The 19,064-nt window shown below is 45.7% G+C and overlaps 1 protein-coding gene across 9 annotated transcripts; it reads right to left on the bottom strand.

Moving 5' to 3' along the window:
- Window positions 1-271: 271 nt before the first annotated feature.
- Window positions 272-18,314, bottom strand: LOC100548731 (cystine/glutamate transporter-like). 9 transcript variants are annotated; one of them, XM_085228557.1, is made up of 14 exons: window positions 18,296-18,314; window positions 17,981-18,072; window positions 15,100-17,325; window positions 13,300-13,426; window positions 12,442-12,557; window positions 12,091-12,303; window positions 9,338-9,437; window positions 9,211-9,255; window positions 8,890-9,013; window positions 8,042-8,145; window positions 6,146-6,242; window positions 5,238-5,387; window positions 2,507-2,681; window positions 272-1,811 (listed from the first exon to the last, which is right to left on the bottom strand). In XM_085228557.1, the coding sequence occupies exons 3-14, from the start codon at window positions 15,293-15,295 to the stop codon at window positions 1,747-1,749; spliced, it is 1,512 nt and encodes a 503-aa protein (XP_085084683.1). In that variant the 5' UTR covers window positions 15,296-17,325; window positions 17,981-18,072; window positions 18,296-18,314; the 3' UTR covers window positions 272-1,746. The 9 variants fall into 9 exon arrangements, with proteins under 9 accessions (XP_085084683.1, XP_085084674.1, XP_085084666.1 ...); XM_085228548.1 differs by lacking the exon at window positions 18,296-18,314 and adding an exon at window positions 18,269-18,285; XM_085228540.1 differs by lacking the exon at window positions 18,296-18,314 and adding an exon at window positions 18,176-18,238.
- Window positions 18,315-19,064: the final 750 nt, after the last annotated feature.

Raw genomic sequence — 19,064 nt, forward strand, 5'->3', positions numbered from 1 at the left:
TAGCTGTGATGGCTTCTCCAGTAATTCCTGTTGTACATTAACTTGTCAGAGGGGGAGGATGAGCCCCGTAGCCATGGTGTTCCTCTCTCAGCTCCGTTTCACACAATAACAGGAAATAGTCTCAACAAGAAAAAGCAATTCTAAGTTGCTTTGGAGGAAAATAAAAAAGGGGGGGGGGAGGAAGGAAAGAAAAAATGATTTTTTTTTAAATGGAAAAAGAAAAAAAAGGAAAAAGAAGAGGAAGAAGAAGAAAAAGAAGAAAAGGAAGAAAAAAACCAAAGCCTTTATTTATTTCTAGTCCTTGACTGTGCATTTTACATGTTTTGGTGAATAAATGCTACTTTGGCATTACTCTAAGTGCATGAATGCTTGGTAGATTACAAATGCTTCACATTCTGCTCTTCCTCTCTCTAGGGCCATCAGATGAGGCTCAGGATGCTGCTTCCAATCTTTTAGGAAAAGATTAACACTTAAGTGATTGGAAATAGCTAATTGTTCTTTTATCTTTTTAACTTCACAATATTCATAATGTAAACTGAAGTAATCCAACAACAGAAACCTTTCTGATGCCAGTAGTTCAAATGAGCATTTCTGTATTGATTCAGCAAATCTTTTAGCTGTAGATTTGAAGTTAAAGCTCAGACCTGAAGTCTTTCATGTCTTCCTACAGCACCAAAAGGTACACTTAATAAGGAATCTGCCCACGACTCATTACTGCTTTTGTCTAACAAAAGGAGAATCATATTTCACTGCTGTTGGGACAAAAGCTGAATTTCCAGCTTCACTGGTGGTACCAGGTGAGGTGGGGGCCTGGGGAAAGAATCAAAGCCTATTCTGAACTCTGCTTTGGGGTATTTAGCTATTTTTTTAATATATATTTTTTACTGTGTCAGTACATTCTGAAATATCATTTCAAAGCAATAAAATTCAAAATTGAAGTATTATTTCGAAGCAAAATAGAGTTATTTCACTTATACAATAATAAATAAAACATTCTGAGTTTTCTTAGCTCATGATTTGAATTTCAAATGATTTTCAAATATCTTCCCACTAACCCAAATCTTTGCTTCCTGGTGAGTGAAGTTTTATCCCACCCACCTCCTGCTTTCATCCGCATGTACTTCACCTCCGGTTTGCACTCCTTGCCCATTTCCCTCTATAATCTTTCCCCACAGCATCATTGCACATGGCTGCTACACATTTCATAGAGTCATAGAACCATAGAATTGCTTGTGTTGGAGGGGACCCTTAAAGGTCATCTAGTCCAATGCCCCTGCAGTGAACAAGGACACCTACAGTGAGATCAGATTGCTCAGAGCCCCGTTCAGCCTGACCTAGACTTCAATTTAAATCCTGTGCTTGACTTCCATGTAGCCAGTTTCTAGTTCTGCTGTAGGCTCTCTATTTGCCAAGTTAGGAAATTAAAAAATAATATATAATTTGCTGAGGATTGGGCTAGACTGCAGAATCTGGATCTTTGTTTCAAAGACACTCTGAAAGCAAAGAAAGCTTATTTCAGAGAATTAGATTGTTCTGCTAAAAAAGAAAAGGACAGAAGCAGCTGTGACTTGCTCATCAGATCCCAAATGGCAAGCTTAGGGCTGCTTGCAGCAAGGTTTTGGCTCAGGCTCATCCTCATTTGCAGTGATTAAATGAATAAGAGCATGGCTTGTGTTTGGAAGGATCAAAGGCATCAGGCGTGTAGCAAGTAGATTATATCTTCTCCTGTAAGTTCTGATGGTTTCCTCAGTACGTCTTGATTTCTTGTTGGACTACTTCCAACAGTAGCTGCAGTTTGTGTGTAAGGTAATCTGAAGGGGAAAAAAAAAGAAAGTTTAATCTGGACAATATCCTACGCTATGGTAAAAATCAGAACTTGGCACAGGATGGATGAAGTATTTTATGTTAGCAGATGACTGAATCTGTTTTCTTTTTTTTGCTGTACGCTTTTTTCTGTTCACTAGTTACCAATATATCTCAGCCCAACACCAAATCAAAAAAATTCAAGATTCATAATTGAAATTAGAAGTTAAAATCGAAACCAGGCTCTTGTTTTAGAATAAATCACTGTTCTTGTGCCACCAGAGCTACACCTAAGCCTGTGCCATGCACTGCATGGGAGGAAAGGTACTTCATTTCCATACCCACATCTAACCTAAACCCATACCATTAAACACGTGGCCCTCCCACCAGGCAGCCTGCACCATCTTTTCCTACTACTCCCCTCCCCAGCCTTTCAGGAAATGTTTTTACAAGAGGCTACAGTGTCAGCCCCTCACTCTGTCCACATCAGCTTTTGATTTTTTGTTCAGTTTCATCCAAATTTGATAGAAATACTCATCCCACAGATATGATGAAGATATGACAGTGCCAATCTGCTTGGATCTAGACCTCAACCCTAGCTTTTCTACAAAGATTAGGCTGGATTATTAGTATGATCCCAAGCGACCACCCAACCCCTGAGCGTGCTTAGGTCAAGAATACTGAAACCCAAGAGCATACTTACAGAGCAGTCTGTGGCAGCGATTTGACATTTTCCTATGGATTACAAGGTAGTAGACTGGAAAGCCGCTTAAAACTATGGTGCATCCAATGCCAATGTTTACAGGGTCTGAGTAGATAGACATTGCCACTGTGAAGAGGCAGATGATGGTAAAAGAGACTGGAACAAACAGGGGGACCTGGGGAAAAGAGCACAGGCAAAACTGATCGTACCAGCCAGCACAAGCTATAGTCATGTATCCATTTTAAAGATGAGAAAAATCTGTCCTGCACACTATTTCTGTACAGTCTTTTGTGAACAAGTAGGATGCAGAGAACAAAAGTGTTCTCATGCCACCCTTGGAGCCCAGAGTGCCCTGCAAGGTGCATGCCTCCCTCCATGTGCACAGACAGAAGCCTCACCTCATTTGCAACCACACATCATGCTGGGGGGAAGTCAACTGCAGCAGCTCATTCTGTGTACAGCACGTGTGCATGTGCACACACACACACCCCTAAACTCGTCACCTGTGGCAACTGCTGATGGAAAATCTGATGCCAAGAGCAAAATCCCTTTGAAACAAGCCGATCTTTGGTCATAACACTCGTGACTCACTTTGAGCTGCCTCCAGCCTGCCTGAGGCCTATGGCAACCAACACAGGATAAACCAGACACCCAGCTCTGCAGCACCTGTGCCAAGAATGCGGTTTTCAGTGACACTCTGCTGAAAGACCAGAACAGCACTCAGTGCTTCAGCCTCATTCTTTTGGGTGAGTCAATTCATCTGTGTTATTTGGAGGGTAAAACTGAAGTGAGAAGCTGTGAAACATTTCCTTCTTCTTTAGATCTGACCTCAGCCAAATTACTCCTCACCACATCTGATAGAGTAAAGGAGCTGCTTACCTCACCTAGGGTGACAATCTCTTTTCTTTGTAACACAGATCATATTTTGGATGCTGACCATACTGAGCTGGGGGAGATCAGTTGCTCTAGTGATGGCAGCTGTCCAGTTGCCAAACTTGCATGCTCTCACTGCCTTTCCAGCCTGAGCATCCTTTGCCAGCATCTCCTACGTGCACATATTCACACAGCACATCTGTCTGGAAGATGCATGAGGGGACTGCTCTCTCCCCTTGCTGGTGCTTTCTTACCATTTTCAACTAAAATTCTGCAGGAGAAAAGTACCAGCACAATTTCTTATATTTATCTTATTATTTGTTCTCTGTAAGCAAACTGCTGTTGGACGAAGAAATATTTCTGACCACTGGAGAGCAGCACACGCACACATCACATCCGCACTGTTCTTTGCTCTTGCAGATAACCATACTTTGGGTTTGAGGTGGGCCTAAAAAATGGGGAGAGAGAGGAAGAGACCACCAAGCTGACCAAAATGCCATCATCTTCCTCACTCCCATTCTTAGGAATTATTAAAAACTCAAAGCTCTATCTCAAACAGATTCTTAGCAAGTAAAAACATCACCAGCGCTACTCAGTGATACATCTCTCCCAAGAATACTATTTTAAAAGAAAAAAAATCAAACTTATTAAAAATCTGAATCTGGGTGACTGCATGAGTCAGCCAGTGAGCAAGCTCAGAAGCCTCAAGGTCTGTGCTAAATATGCTGTCTCTAGCAAACACCAAGAAGAAAAACTACTCCAAATTCTGCATCAGGCCTCACTCAGCTTGGGGAGGAGCCCTGGGAGTGGTGGAAAGTGCTTCTTTTCCCTGAGTTTCTGGCTGATCAGCTGCCCAGTGCCTGTGGCCTCAGAGGTCTCCTCTCCTCTGCAGGAACAGGCTGGAGGCAGCATGCAGGCGTGACTGGAGAGGGGAACACATTGTGCATGGCCCCAGCCAAATGCTGCCTGCAGATTATCTGGCAGGGGGAGAGTTGCCTCGAGCAGGGGCTCTAAAAGCCATGCCAGCTTTAGGGACTGAGCACTCCCCACGAGCAGGACCCCAGCGGCCAGCAAAGAGGTCCAGGAATGGAGAAAGGGGACAGGGCGTCCTCCAGCTTCCCCTTGAGGAGTGGGAAACTGAACTCCCTCGGCTACTCGCTTCCCCTCTGTCCTCTTCTAATGCTTTTCATTGCTTATGGCCACAGGTTTCATGCATTCCAAATGTGCTGGAGCTGTGCACACGGAAGCACCACCATGCATGAGGCAGTTTCTCAAACCCCTTGGGCTGCCTGTACTTGTAGTTCAGCCAATATCCCATAGAGGCTGTGTGTGGCAGGGGATTCAGCGAGCTGTGCTCAAGCTGTTTAACACTGTACGATAGTTTTGTACTGGGAGATGATTTCCTATAAGTCAGGTTTGCTCCCATGTTCCATCTGGCAATGCTCTTTTCCTCATGACACATTCCGCTCCTCACTAGGGCTAAGACATACCTGATACTGACATCACACCCAGGCAAAGGTCCTTCCCTGCAGCCTCAGAGAGGAGAGCATGAGAATTGCCTTCTGCAGTTCCCAGCCTGTTACCTTGTCCCCTGGAGCAAGCTGTCACTCTTCAGCTGCAACTGCTGGCCCCACGTAGAACTGGTTTTAATAGAATTTACCACATCTAGTTGTTTGGGCACATCAATCAACCTTGGGATTTTCCTACATGCCTTACAGAGAAATAGGGATTTAGAGCCCTCAGAGCCTAAAGGCAATCACAGCCACATAATGCTCTAATTCTTTGAAAAAGGATACATAAATAGAGAGAAAAATGACAGGCATGTGTTCCAGGCTGTTAGATACAAGCCACAAATTACCTTGAATGGACTTTGCAGCTCCGGGTGACGGTAGCGATGGACAATGAGCCCAAGAGTGGCTAAGCCTATGAAGAGCCATCGGGAGAAGCTGAAGAAGTTCAGTAGATGGTAGATATCTCCAATACACACCATGGCAGTAACCAAAGGGAACTGAGCATTGTGAAGATGAAATACGGTCAATTAAACCTTGCTATTGTCCTCAGACAGGGAAGGGTGATACAGATCACCTCCTCCAGCCCCCTGCAATCACAGGTAGCTACTTCACAGATCCAACATTTCACAGGTCACCAAACATGTTGCAAAGCACTCTCACAGACTGAAGAGTGCTGGTCAAAGTTCTAAATACAAAATTATGGTGCTACAGAAAGGATGAAGACCAACAGCATTGTTGGTGCTCTATGTCCTAGGCGTGGCAATTCAAACATGCATGACCCAAAAGCCTGTGGTACAAAGGCTTCACACAGAAGTATTTGCTAAGCTTCTAGCAGGTCAACCAAGATGCAAGAGGCAGTGTTATGATGGACCATTGCTAGGAAAAAAAGATGAAGCAGAGGAGGAACAACCCAAATCTGAGAGCCTCTCCACAAATGTGCATTCCCTGCATTTCCACTAACCTAGGAATTTCAGTTTTTCAAGTAACCAAAGGCTGGCCGAGAAGTTCCCATAGAAAATATCAGGCGGCAACTATGGCAGATGGTAGGGACAGTACTTTGAAAGAATTTGTTCAAGAAAACAAGGTGGAGACAGTGGGTTTGAGTCCTACTACTGACACGAGAGGACTTGTTTTTTTGCAAACTGACAGTGTCTCAACATCCTTTAAAACTTCTCAGATTCTCCAGGCTCTGCAGATTGCCATGTAAAACAAGAAAGCCAAGACTGCAAGAAGTGAGATAGGCAGTTCTCCTTACCATCAGCATGACAGCAGGAAGGGGTGTATGTCTTCGAATGTGGATCATGGAGAAGAGAGGAGGCCATTGCCCTTCCCTGGAGGCCACAAACAGTGTCCTAGGAAAAGACAGGGAGCTCTGTGCATCACTATCCCACATCTGCACTAGAAATGAAAAGATCAATAGCTGGACTGATCTCATCTTTCCAAATCTGCTCTGTAAGGCCACAGTGCTGCATTTAGCATCACTTTTCAGTGGATTTGGGAAAAAAATCTCCAAAGATTTGCATAGTTCTTCAAGGACCATTTATATCGGCATGATGCAGAGCCCACCACTGGTAGTGTCCCTGTAGGTAACTAGTTAGTAGTGACCTTTAGTTGAGCACAGCATGAAAATGAATGTGTTGAGGCTGGAAGTAGAAACAAGCCAGTAGGAAGTGGAGGGGCCACAAACCTCAAGTCTTTAGAAGCGAGGTTGGCAAGTTCATGAAGAGGGGTTGTCAGTCCTGATGCTCATCCCAAAAGGAGACTAGGCTTAAGATCAAGGAAAGCCTGCTTGGCTGTGCCACAGGAGCAGCTATATACCAGGGATAATATATATGTCTCTGTCTATAAATATAAACTACATAGAGATATACATAAACTAGAGAGAGAGATAAATAAAGCACAAGTTCCTCAAAGAGCAGAGAAAGTCTCTTGCCAATTGTTAGAAAGTAGTTTTGTGTATTACAGAGATGACTGTACAAAAAGGGCAAGCTACGAAACAACAGCAGAGAGCTTCTTGCCTCCATTCCTCCTCTGAATTGTGAAAGGGTAATTAAGGAGAGAGCATTGCATTTTATAAACTTAATATCCACAAACACACCATGCCAGAGCATCAGCTGGGCTGGAACAGAGCCCAAAGCAGCTGGGGCACAAGTGTGTAACTGGTTTATTGCTGTCTCTGTGGTTTTGCTGGGGTGTGGCTGGCCATCAGCCAGGGAGGCCCCATCACTGTTTATATGTCCCTTCTGCAGTGATTATGTTAATGATGCCAGGAAGGGGGAGAGAAGGATGACAGAAACATGTAGAACCTCTGCGCTCTCCAGGGACTTCCCATCTCAAAGAAAATCACTAGCTAGGGACATTAAGCAGGGGGATTCTCCTCACCACGTTTAATACAAGGCTTGAGGGTAGCAGATCAAATAACTCAGTAGCTCTTGTGCTTTGAAACATCCCTTTCATATCAAATGATCTTTCCTTTTGCAATCAAAGCTGTGAAATGGAGCTGGCTCCAGAGAGTTTGCTCAGCTCCTCAGGACCAGGAGGACGCACTTTTCCATGAGCTCTGCCCTCCTCTCCAATTTCAAGGCTCCCCCAAGGACACAGTATAGTCGCCAGTGGAGTTGGCAAGATAACTTTTCCACGGAACAAAGTTCTTATTATTGTTCCAACAAGGCTTGTTGAGCCTCAGCTATTGCTTTGGGAATGACCTGGCCCTGATAATGTTTCACCAAACTCAAAGCAAAGTTCTCCAGGGAGCGCTTGTTTTAGCCAGAGGTCCTCATAACATTCAGACTTGTGCCCTGCAGCAAAGGCGCTGGATGAAGCCAGCAGACAATGACTTTGCTTCACTGAGCAGCTGCCATGTCAACAAAGCTTGTAGTTCACGTTGAAATTTTACTTCAAGCTGAAGTATAAAGTGTGGGGGCAGGTAAAAATCTTGGTTTTTTGGCCACCCAGAGAGAGTGTAGACCTGGCCAGGAAAGGGAGGAAGACACCTCTAGACAGCCAGCAGTGTCCTGCAGCTTATGTGTTGGGAGTCAAAGGCCTTGGTTTTCTCACAAAATGCCATTCAAATGATTGTCACGTACACAGGTTATTGGTGCTTCCCTCCAAAACATTAAGCCAAAATGCAATACATTTTGCGGGATCTGACCTTGAAAATGTGAGGATTCCTCCATTCATAGTGCCAAAGCAGGACAGTGCAACGAGGACAGGGACCACTGAGATAAGGTTTGTGCAGGCTTGCTGCACAAAACTCTGGAAGAAGAGCAATCATGACTGCAGGAACATGTAGTGATCTCTAGGTAAGATCAGATTCAAGCAGAAAAAACTTCCTCCAATGAAGGAGTAAAATACAACTCAAAATCTTGCCTTTTCTACTGTTATCTCTTCATAGAACAGCTTAGGTTGGAAGGGACCTTAAAGCCCACCCAGCCCCAACCCCTTGTCATGGACAGGGCTGCCACCCAGCAGCTCAGGCTGCCCAAGGCTCCATCCAACCTGGCTTTGAGTGCATCCAGGGATGGGCACCGCAGCTTCTCTGGGCAGCTGTGCCAGTGCCTCACTGCCCTCTAGTAAAGAATTTCTTCCTAACGTCTAACCTATATCTCTGCTCTTTTAGTTTAAAGCTACTCTCCCTTGTCCTATCCCTATTAGCCTATGTAAGAAGTCAGCTCCCCTTCTGCTTATAAGCTCCTTTCAAGTACTGGAAGGCCTCAGTGAGGTCTCCTGGAGCTTTCTCTTATCCAGGCTGAACAATCCCAGCTCCTTCAACCTTTCCTAAGAGAGGTGTTCCAGCCCTCCAGCCCTTTATCTGCGGGTTCTTTTTCATTATCTTTTAGGAAAGACTAGAAGATAATGTTTTCCAATAATTCAGAGAAACAACAAAGAAAAACAAAAGACTTCTATGAGGAAAACTATCTCCTAGACCCTTGTCAACACCACCCCCTTCAGTATAAACCGACCACACTAAAGACAACTATCAGTAGGGTGACAACTCACCACAGCCACAGCTGGAGAAGCCAGAACATCTTGTGTTCCCAGCGCAGTGTAATAGGAGATGTTGGTGAGCATATACCCCATAATGACGGTGATCACAGACACAATGACAGCCAGGGGGATGTTTCTGTAAGAAAGGGGAAGAGAGACACGCAGTGAACAAGCTGTTATCTCTTCATTTCTCATCATGTTACTGTAGACTGCAGCTGCTGTTGGTTTGGTGAACCCACAGACTTATTTCCTCCTGTTTTGTTTGCTGGTGTTTAGGGACGCAGTGGTAGCCCAGGACTGAGGCACAGAAGCCATCTACTTCTCCAGCCTTACCGTTCGGGTCTGACCAACTCCTCACGCACAAAGCTGGTCTGGAACCTGTGCAGAAACAAGGAGAGGCTTTGAAGCAGCTCTCGGACAGTGACGCACCGTCAGTGAGTTGCCCCCCCATCACACCTACCAGCCTGAATATGCGAACATGCCTGCATAAAAAGCCAAGGGCAGCTTATCTGGAACCAGCGACTGCCTGTCAAAAGCATCCTGGAAGTTTTTGGTGTGGCCTACAGAGGAGAAAAAAACAACAGATGCATCAGATATGGACATCCTTCCCGCGGGCTGCGTACTATCTGCCCAAACCTGGGAGAGGTGTGTGTGACATCACGGGGGCCAGGTATTCAGATTTGTTGCATTGTTTTAATTTGCAGTGCTGTGTTGGCATAGACAGGGACAGAAGAAAACTATCCTCTCCTGTTCAGCTACAAGAGATAAGTCAGGAAAGGCACTGTCTGGAAGTGGGAGATCATGGAGAGAAGAAAATCTGAGTTCTCCCATCCTTTCTTACAGCCCAGCTCTGATTCCCTGGGCTGACCCGTCTCCCCATCTACTGACAGCCGGATGTTGGCTCTGTTTGATGTTGTGCAGCCAGCAAGGCAGCTAATGCAGCTCCCCTGGCCCCACGCTGTGCAGAGCATGGGAACCAAGTAGAGGGGTTACTGGCGTGGGAATGGCCCTGCAGGAGGGGAAGTGGGGACACAGGGGGCGAAACAAATGCAGTAATAAAAAGTAGAGGTGATTGGATCAAAGTGCATTTTACCAGCTCCTCCAGTTTTCCTAAAAGTGCTCTGCTTGAAATAAATCTGGGCCAGCACCAAGAAGTGGAAGAGGAATGGTCAGTTTTACAAAGCCATTCTTCAGAAAAGAAAAAAAAAAATGTACAGATCAAAGTCAGGATTTTGGTTATGGGGCAGATTTTATCAGACCTCAGAAAAATAAGGAGATGCAGGCAAGAGCATGGAGCAGCCTCTTATCTGAAGGAAGAGCAGCAAGAGCATAGCCAAAAGGAGTTGTATTTCCAACATTTTCAAATCCAAGTGGCCCTAAGTTTGGGTTCCATGTCTGTGTTTGTTTTCCATTTCAAAATGTCTTTAAAAGAAAGAGGCACAAAGTTTGTGTGGTTGTTCCTCCCAGTGAGGCACCTCAGTTGGGCATGGGGTGTGGAGCACTGGTCCAGCAAGGCTTTGAAACAAATCCCAGTCGAAGGGGAGGGTAATGGCAGGGGGAAGAACAAGAGTGTAAGCAAAGAGAGCAGGGAGAGGCTGGGGAGCAAGGAAGACTCATTTAAAAACAAGAACAAAAATGAAGTTAAAAAAAAAAATAAATGGATTTGAAGAAAACAAATGTAGAAAATGGAATGAGCCTATTGGGGTAGTCTTTTTATACTCTAAACTGACTGCTTATAAGTGATGGCACATAAAAAGGATTTATTGTCTGCAATATATTAATGAGTGATTTAGAGTCCCCCATGAGTCACATTAAACACAACCTGTCATCCCGGAGTCTCTCGGTGGATTCTCTCTCCAGATGTCACCGGCACTTATCCTCCTCACTGGAAGACTGTGCCAGGGATCCAGATTGCCATTTGAAGGCATTCCTAACAATAATGGCTCTGGATTTCTAGCTGCAGGGCAGACCTTCAGTTCAAAAGTGCTGCCTGCCCAAGGGGGTTTTTGTGCATTCAAAGGAGCCAGCACCAGACATCAGAAAGAAACATGAATGTTGATCCTCCTGCCTTTGTTGTTTCCTCTGCAGAGGAAGGAAATAGTGTGGAGACAGAGCCGGCTTCATCCCCTGAGTGTGAATGCCATGGGCTTTTCTATAAACTGAGACTTGGATTAAAGCCAGTACTCTTGTATCAATCCCAGAAGATATCGTTGGGAGGTTTTATCTTATGTTTTCTTTTCCTCTGGATATGAGCACACAATCGTGCATAAGTCCATTGTAAGTTTACTACGTTACTGCCTATTTCCACTAGGGGGTAAAAAGCATCAGCTGAAGCCATTGGAAGGGTAGAAATGCAGTTACCAGGGCTCAGCTGGGGGCTGGTAACTCCTTACAGGGCTGTGAAAGGCTCAGTACACCAGGGGATGCTGTCACATGTCCCCCGTGTCCATGGCATCTGCACTGCTTTGAAAGGGTTTCAAGACATGCTGACAGTGGGTACCCCAAAGGAAGGGGTCAGCAGAGGAGTGTGCCTCTGTCAGCCCAAGTGGGCTCATACAGCCCCACTCATTCCCAAAAAACACTGGAGTACTGTGTCCAGGTCTGGAGCCCCCAGTACAAGAAAGACAGAGAGCTGTTGGAGAGGGTCCAGAGGAGGGCCACAAAGATGATCAGAGGGCTGGAGCTCTTCCCCTACGAAGACAGGCTGAGAGAGCTGGGTTTGTTCAGCCTGGAGAAAGGAAGGCTGCAGGGTGACCTCATTGCAGCCTTTCAGTACATAAAGGGAGCCTACAAACGGGAGGGGAGTCAACTCTTTGAAAGGGTAGATAACTGCAGGACAAGGGGAAATGGTTTTAGATTGAGGGAGGGGAGATTTAGGTTGGATGTCAGGGGGCAGTTGTTTACTATGAGAGTGGTGAGGTGCTGGAACAGGCTGCCCAAGAGGCTGTGGATGCTCCATCCCTGGAGGTGTTCAAGGCCAGGTTGGATGGGGCCCTGGGCAGCCTGGTCTAGTATTGAATGGGAAGGTTGGTGGCCCTGCATGTGGCAGGGAGGTTGGAGATTCACGATCATTCAGGTCCCTTCCAACCCAGGCCATTCTGTGATTCTGTGAAAAACCTGCTGAGAAAGCTGAGCCGGGAACACCAGGCCCACAGACGTGGGCCAAGTATCCCACACTCAGCCCTGAGCTGTGTACATCCAGACACCACCTACCCTGGGCCAGCAGCATCATCCCTGGCACGATGATGAGCATGAGGGCCAGCAGCTTGACGAAGGAGAGGGCCGTCTGCAGCCGTGCGCTCCAGGTGACGCTCCAGGAATTGAGGGTGAGGACTGCGTCTGGAGAGGAGACCATGCTGCAGCCCATGCTTGGCACATGCAGGAGGAAATGCTCTTGCGTTGAGGGTGGTGGGGACAAAAGTGCATCTTCCCAGAGAGGGTGTTTGGAGCAAGAGAAGCAGACAGAATGCCTTCAGGTCTTGGGCCCCAATCCCAGAAGATAACACCACATAGGAAGGCTGAGGCAGAGAGGCCCTGAGATGTGGCATGGAGGGTTGTACTTACAGTAGCCCAGGAGAGAGACGAGCTTCACAGCAGGGACAGGTGCTGCACAGGGGGCAAAAAATGGCTCCAGCAGGTAGCGACCAAATGCCAGAGAGACCACAGCACTGTTGGCGGGCCTGGGGAAGGGAACCAGGCAGGGTCACACTTGGCTCTGTGGATGGCCTCAACATGGTGGGACAGAGGGAGCAAAGCTTCCTTGTAGTGCTTAGACCCACCCTAGCACGCGGATCCTGTCATCTTTTTCACAGCTTTTCTCAGTAAATAGGTTAAGAGGCACAGATGCAAGAAGATTAATTCTTAACTCAAAAACAAAAGTTGAGATTAATCACACACGGCAGTGCTGCATGGTTCATGTGTCCTGCTTCATCTCAGCGCACATGGAGGACAGGCCGTTGGGAGAGGAGGATTAGCTTTTTCAGGTGGAAAAAAAAAAAGCAATTTACAAATTTCTAACTTGGTATTTAACTTGGGACTAAGCCAGAAAGCTTTTTTTTTTTTCCACAGAAGAATGTGAGAAGCTTCACAGTGGAAGCAGAAAATCAGAAACTAACTTGTCATTTGCTCTCAGTGGCCAAAAAATACCACAGCTCTTGAAGGATACCAGCTGCCAAGAGAGAAGAAAGAGATTCCTCAAGCACAGATCACAATGAACACATGCAACTATTTGCTCGTTCTGTCTTCTTCCTTTTATCACTGACAGCCTTTAAAGTTATCCAGTTGGTTGGGTTTTTTTTCCCCATTTCCTTTACAAACTACTTAGACTGTTACCTGGCACCATAACTGAACAGCAAACCAAAAAAAACCACAGCAGCAAACTAGAGAGCACCCAGCAAAAATCAAACAAACAAAATCTCTTACCTGATAGCAAAAAACTCTGCCCACAGAAACAAGAAACTTGGCAGAGGCCCCAGGGTCTCCAAAATATAGATGTAATGTCCTCCAGATTTGGTGATCCTTGTTCCAAGCTCCGCATAACACAAGGCACCTGGCAAAGTTAGAGTATAAATGAACTTAGTAAATCATCCTTTGGATTTCCTCTTTTCTCTGTGCCTTTCAGGGCCTGAAGGAGTCTGCTTAAAATAAGCAGTGAAGCAGAGGAAGAAAAACAGTTTTTAGCAGAACCATTCCTTTCCACATTTTTGTGTGTTACGATGTTTAGAAGTCAGTTCACTCTTCTGTCAGGAGGAAGGAAATTTTCTGCTAATTTGTTTAATGATACAACTTTCCAGGGAAGTCATGTGGAAAGGTAGGAGAAAGAACCATTGCACTAAACTACAAGAGACCCCTTTTGACCTCTGGAGGTTTGTGTTGCCCCCTCTCTCCTATGCTATACGGTGGACAGGGGATGTTTTACAAGAGATCATAAATGCTTCATGTCTTTGAGCACGATGCCCACGCGAAGGAGCTGAGTGCTATCGGGGTATGACCCACAGGGTGAGATACCCCACCTGCTTGTCCCAGCTCGGGCAGCCCTGCAGGAGCCCCAGAGTTGTACAGCTGTGCCCCCCCTCTCCCACATAGATCATTCATGGTCACGCCAATGGCAAAGACCTCAGACTTTTCTGCCTCTCTGTGAATTTGTGCCAAATCCCTGCCCAAAGTCTTGAGTGTAGACAGACCCTCACATTTAACCCAGCGGGTCTCCTATGCTTCAAGCTTGTGTTTAAGTGTTTTGTTGAAGTTGGGCTAGAAGAACAAAACAACAAATTTAGCTACAAAATTTAGCAGCAACTTGACAAAGAGGCAGCCAGGTCACAAGAGGAGACCAAAGGATGCCTCCTCATGCAGGGGTTGGGCTACATGACCAGCACACACCTGATCACTTTTTGTTCAGCTCAGTTAAAAGAGCATCTGTGATTTTTCTTCAGGCAAAAATAGATCTTTCCCCAATCAACACAAGCTGTATCACACATGTGTAGTAAAGGCAGCCTATGCTCAGCAGCACATGGAACTTGAAATACTGGAAGGCATAGCAAAGAGAAAGAACCACAATCACTCCCAGGTAAATAATTGAACATCTCAGTTTCTAAATGCCACATTTAAAAATGTCTCATTCCGGGGTGTTTTGTCCACATGGAGTATTTTTCCTTTCTTCTTTTGTTTTTGTTTTTTTTCGAGTGGTGAAAGAGGAAGAACTTTAAAGTTACCCTCTGAAATAAATACCAGCTTTCTCCCCAGAGCTGTGAGATCTTGCACTTCTCCCAGCAGCACTGTTGCAGGATTGCTGAGAAGGTGCTTGTATACAGTTAATGAAGAAAACTAAAAGCCACGGCTTTTTTTTGCATGGTAACTGTAAGAGTTACATTATTTCAGAGGAGCTGAAATTAACATGTCATCAAAAAGTCAACCCTTTGTGAGACAAGACTGGCATTAAAAGCCACCAGCAGAGCAAACAGAGAGCACTGATATCTGTTCCATCTCCTCACTCTGAGGTAGCACCAGACTCACCCAAAACATTTCAGACAAACAGACATTCGCCTGCCCCAGCAGAGGTGCTGGTAACCCCCGGCCTTATCAAGCCTTTACTTCTGTGGCACTCAGAACAGGGAAATTTTGCTCTATTCCACTCCCAACTTCTTACACTTCCAATCTTGCTGTCTCCCCTCACCTGATGGGTGCTCGAGCAAAGGCCAACCCAACTTCCCACTTCCCACTCACCGAACATGGAGAGGAGCCCACAGGCAAACCACACCACCAGGGAAAACCCCACAGTGCCTGAGTTTTTCAGCACTCCTTTGGGGGAGATGAAGATGCCACTGCCAACCATGCTGCCGATGAGAAGCGAGAAAGCCCTCAGCAAAGTTATCTTTTTCCTCAGAAAGACAGCCTCCTCTTTTTTCTTGTCTTTCCCCATGACTGCTCTTCTACCCCCAGGGGAAGGGCATGCATTTAGGAGATACGGAGCGCCTCAGCCGTCTTCAAGGTTCACCTGTAAGACAAGGAGAGAGTGAGGGATCTGGGGCTCTTCCGTTCAGGACAAGACTTTTTGCAGCAATTTGTCAAGATCTGTGGAGTCCTCCTCTACCTCAAGATCCACCCAGCAAACAAACTGCAGGTTGATTTAATGGGGCCTAATTTGGGTGAGCACCGATATTTGCACAGCGGCAGAAAGGATATTTCAAGTTGCAAACTTAGCAATCAAGACCTTGGAAATCACTTGTGTTTTTTTTTTTTTTTTTTTTTTTTATGTTATTCTTTTTTTCAGAGGAGAAAAACAGCCCTGTTAATTGAGGTACACAAATGATATGTTTCAATTTCCTATTCATCTTTGATGCACGAAGAAGCCCTGACTGCAGCTTTACCACAAAGCCTTTGTTTCATCAGTGTTTCTTAATATAATGTCAAGCCCTTTTATTATCAGATCACTGAAGAGCCAAGGATAACTACTGCTATCAATTGCAAGATAAAGGGCAGACAGTCACTGATACCAGAGATGCTTTTGGTACTATTAATATGAAAACCTTTCTGGGTAACAACAGCAGGAACAAGGAGCTTTTCCAAGAAAAGAGAGAACTGCATACACTCCAGGGATCAAGTAGGCTGACTTTGATCCAGCTCTTGTGCTGCAGCGAACTCCCACTCCATCCCTCCAGCCCTTGTTCTCCCCACAACTCAGTGGCCCTTGGCTGCCAGGACAGCAGTGTTATGAGCCTCGTTTCCAGGCTATCAGTGACAGAACATGGAGTCCACAGGCTGTGCTCAGGGTCAGTTTGTGGCAGGAATCGTTCTCCACTTTCCCTCTGTTCTGGGCTGATGTCTTCCCCAGGAAACTCTCTAACCACTTAGGTAGGTAAGGCAAATTCATATCAAGTAGCACAGCCTAATTTGCTATAGCAAGCATGTTTGTAGTTATCCCAGCAGCAAGAGGGGTGTTTTATGATACTAATCAACCCTGCTAGAGCAGACGAGACAGACATGGAGTGAATTGGGTCATGTTCTCCTGCCTGCCACACATCCCCTCCCTTGCACGCTCTGCCTCTGTGTTTTTTTGTTCTAATGCTGTCAGTCACAGTTATGGCAAACATTTGTCTCAGCCTCACGACTGTATGCTATTGCAAAGAGAGACTTTACAAAAGAACCACATCTTCTCATTTTCTTAACTTATTTAATAATTGTATCAGCATGTTTGTGAGCAGGCAGCAGTCACCTACAGAAACCCAAAGTCATTTTCCTGACAGACCGCATTCTCTGTCCCCGCAGTTCTGAGGGGACGTTTCCTGCTGCTGCTCACTCACGACACCGCTCTGCATTCCCCATACAATCCCAGTGTAACTGAGGGCTTCTGCCCCACATCCTTGCTCATCTCCCTGCTGGAAGAAGCAGGGGCTATCGCTTCGCCCCCATCACACAGATGAACAGCACATGCACAAAGCCCTCTCCTTCCAGTGGCGTTAGCTGCTTTCTCTGAGATCGTGCCAAGCCTGCACAAGCATCTTTCCTATCAAGCCAGCCAAGTCTGGTTATTAAGCCCCTAATGAGCCCCAGAGGACTGCACGGGCTGATGGGTCATGGCAGCAGCACCATGGAACCGGTGCCCACAACATCATGGGGCTGCCCGAGGCTGGGGCTGGCACCGACCCGCAGCTCCCCGGGCTGCAGCAGCTCCTGGCAATTAATAGCACGCATCGAACACCGCTGTCTGCTATTGGGATTTCTGAGCAGAAGAGAGAAGCACAGAGCGTTCGTTTGTGAGGGCGAATTGAAATCAGTGTAAAGAGAGATGTTTTGTGCACAGATATGGCTAAAGAATGACTGTGAGAAAATTAAAAGGCCACTTATCTGGTTGGCTGGGGGTTAAACCAAGCGGGCGCATTTGCAATCCATCAGATTCCCATTCCTTGCTGGGATCCCGGGGCGGCAAAAGGCAGCAGCTCCTCACGGGCTCTGAAATTCAACAGAGAGGGGGGAGCATAAAAAAAGGAGAGATCAAGTCAAATTTGCACACCAGGTTAATGATCCACTGTAAATAACAAACTCTCTACTTCTGTCCACATGGTGTTTCTCTTTTCTTTATATACATACTATTGCCATGTGGGGGTACTTGGAGACAAAACAGCACAGTAAATTTCAGAAAGGTGAAATCTATCAGGACTTTTTCCAGGAGCTATTGAAGGAAAGAAAAAAAAAAAGAAGAAAAAAAAAGAAGGAAGAGGGGGGAAGCAAGCAAGAGTAATAGAAAGCTGTTTAACAGCAGTTCAAAGAGACACCTAGCAGTGTGCCCAGGGAACCCGCTCTCCTGCTCTGCTTCTCGCTGAATTCCAGGCACATTAACATGCAGGGATGTTAATCCTGGTTGCGATGCTTAAGAATATTCACAGTGTGCTTAGCCCGAAGTAAACGCACAAAGCTGCTTTTTGTTCACCCTGTGACTTAAACTACAGGCTCACATCCTTCTCGTGCAAAAATACCTTTGCTGGAAATCAGCAGCCAGTGGGACCGGAGGAAAACAGAGCCATCTCACAGCTTCCTACCTGCTGCAAGTTTACTCCGTTGTTCTTTGTTTTTATCGATTTTTCTCTTTCCAAGCCATTAATCTTACCTTGCAGACACTGTAGCATGGATGGAGATGAAGGAGATCAACGTAAAGGGGAAGCCGTGTTTGCTATCTGTAGTGGTTCCTAGAGGCCCCAGCTGAAAGAAGGACCCATAGCCATGAGCACACAGAGAGATGTCACTCTTCTGGGAAGTTATCCACACAAACAAGCAAGTTAGAAAAATTAGAGAGAGAAAGCACCATCCCCAGCTGGGATCTGGAGCAAGCAGTGACCTCCCTCCTCTCCTATCATGCAGGAAGCGGGTGGCATCCCTGGGAAACAACAGTTCCTACCTCCAAAGTCCCAGTTCAATGACTTACCAAAAAAAAGCCCCTACCAGGGAACACTCCTAACTGTTTACAGCTGTATTTTCTTTGCGTGGGCCTCAATCAATACAATACAGCCAAGAACAGGTTAACCCCTTCCTTTTCACATCGCGAACGACAGAGGTGTCAAACTGTTCGCTGCGGTCCCACTGTTCTTGCTTTTTTTTTTATTTGAGCCAATAAATGTCACTCTGATTCAATGTCTGCCACAAGGCACAGGATCTAACTAAATAAAATCAGCAGTGAATGGGAGTTTTTTTATTCATGCATGAAAGTAGCATAAATAAGCTTTAATGAGGCTGGTGGTGGTCTGTTCTGGGAACACGATCAGCAAATCTATTTAGGAGACGTGAGAGATATTTGTTTATAGACCATAATGAACACAAGAAACTGGCTGAAAAGACAAGATGTGCGCCTAGACTTCTTTTCAGCTTTCTACAGCTGTTTTACCACCCTGGATAAGAAATCCAAAGGGACAGTAGTTAATAAATCAGCTCATCCTTGCAGCCTGAGCTGTAGCAATAAATGCAGGGTGATTGCTATAGGTGTAAGCATAAGGATCATTTCCAATATCTCCTCTCTATTTCACAAATTTAGCCTTGAGAGTTATCTATGAGAAGTGTGGAATGGTGGAATGTCCTCATGTTCCTTTCTTAATGAAAACATTTTGTTAAGCTCTGACAGGAAAATGGTTTTTGGCCTGGGTCACACTTACCACCTCTGTCACATTATTTAGGGGCTTCCTGCTGTCCTTTGGACAAGA

The sequence above is a fragment of the Meleagris gallopavo genome, chromosome 1 (assembly GCF_905368555.1).
Source record: "Meleagris gallopavo chromosome 1, MGAL_WU_HG_1.1, whole genome shotgun sequence".
Taxonomy (NCBI): Eukaryota; Metazoa; Chordata; class Aves; order Galliformes; family Phasianidae; genus Meleagris; species Meleagris gallopavo.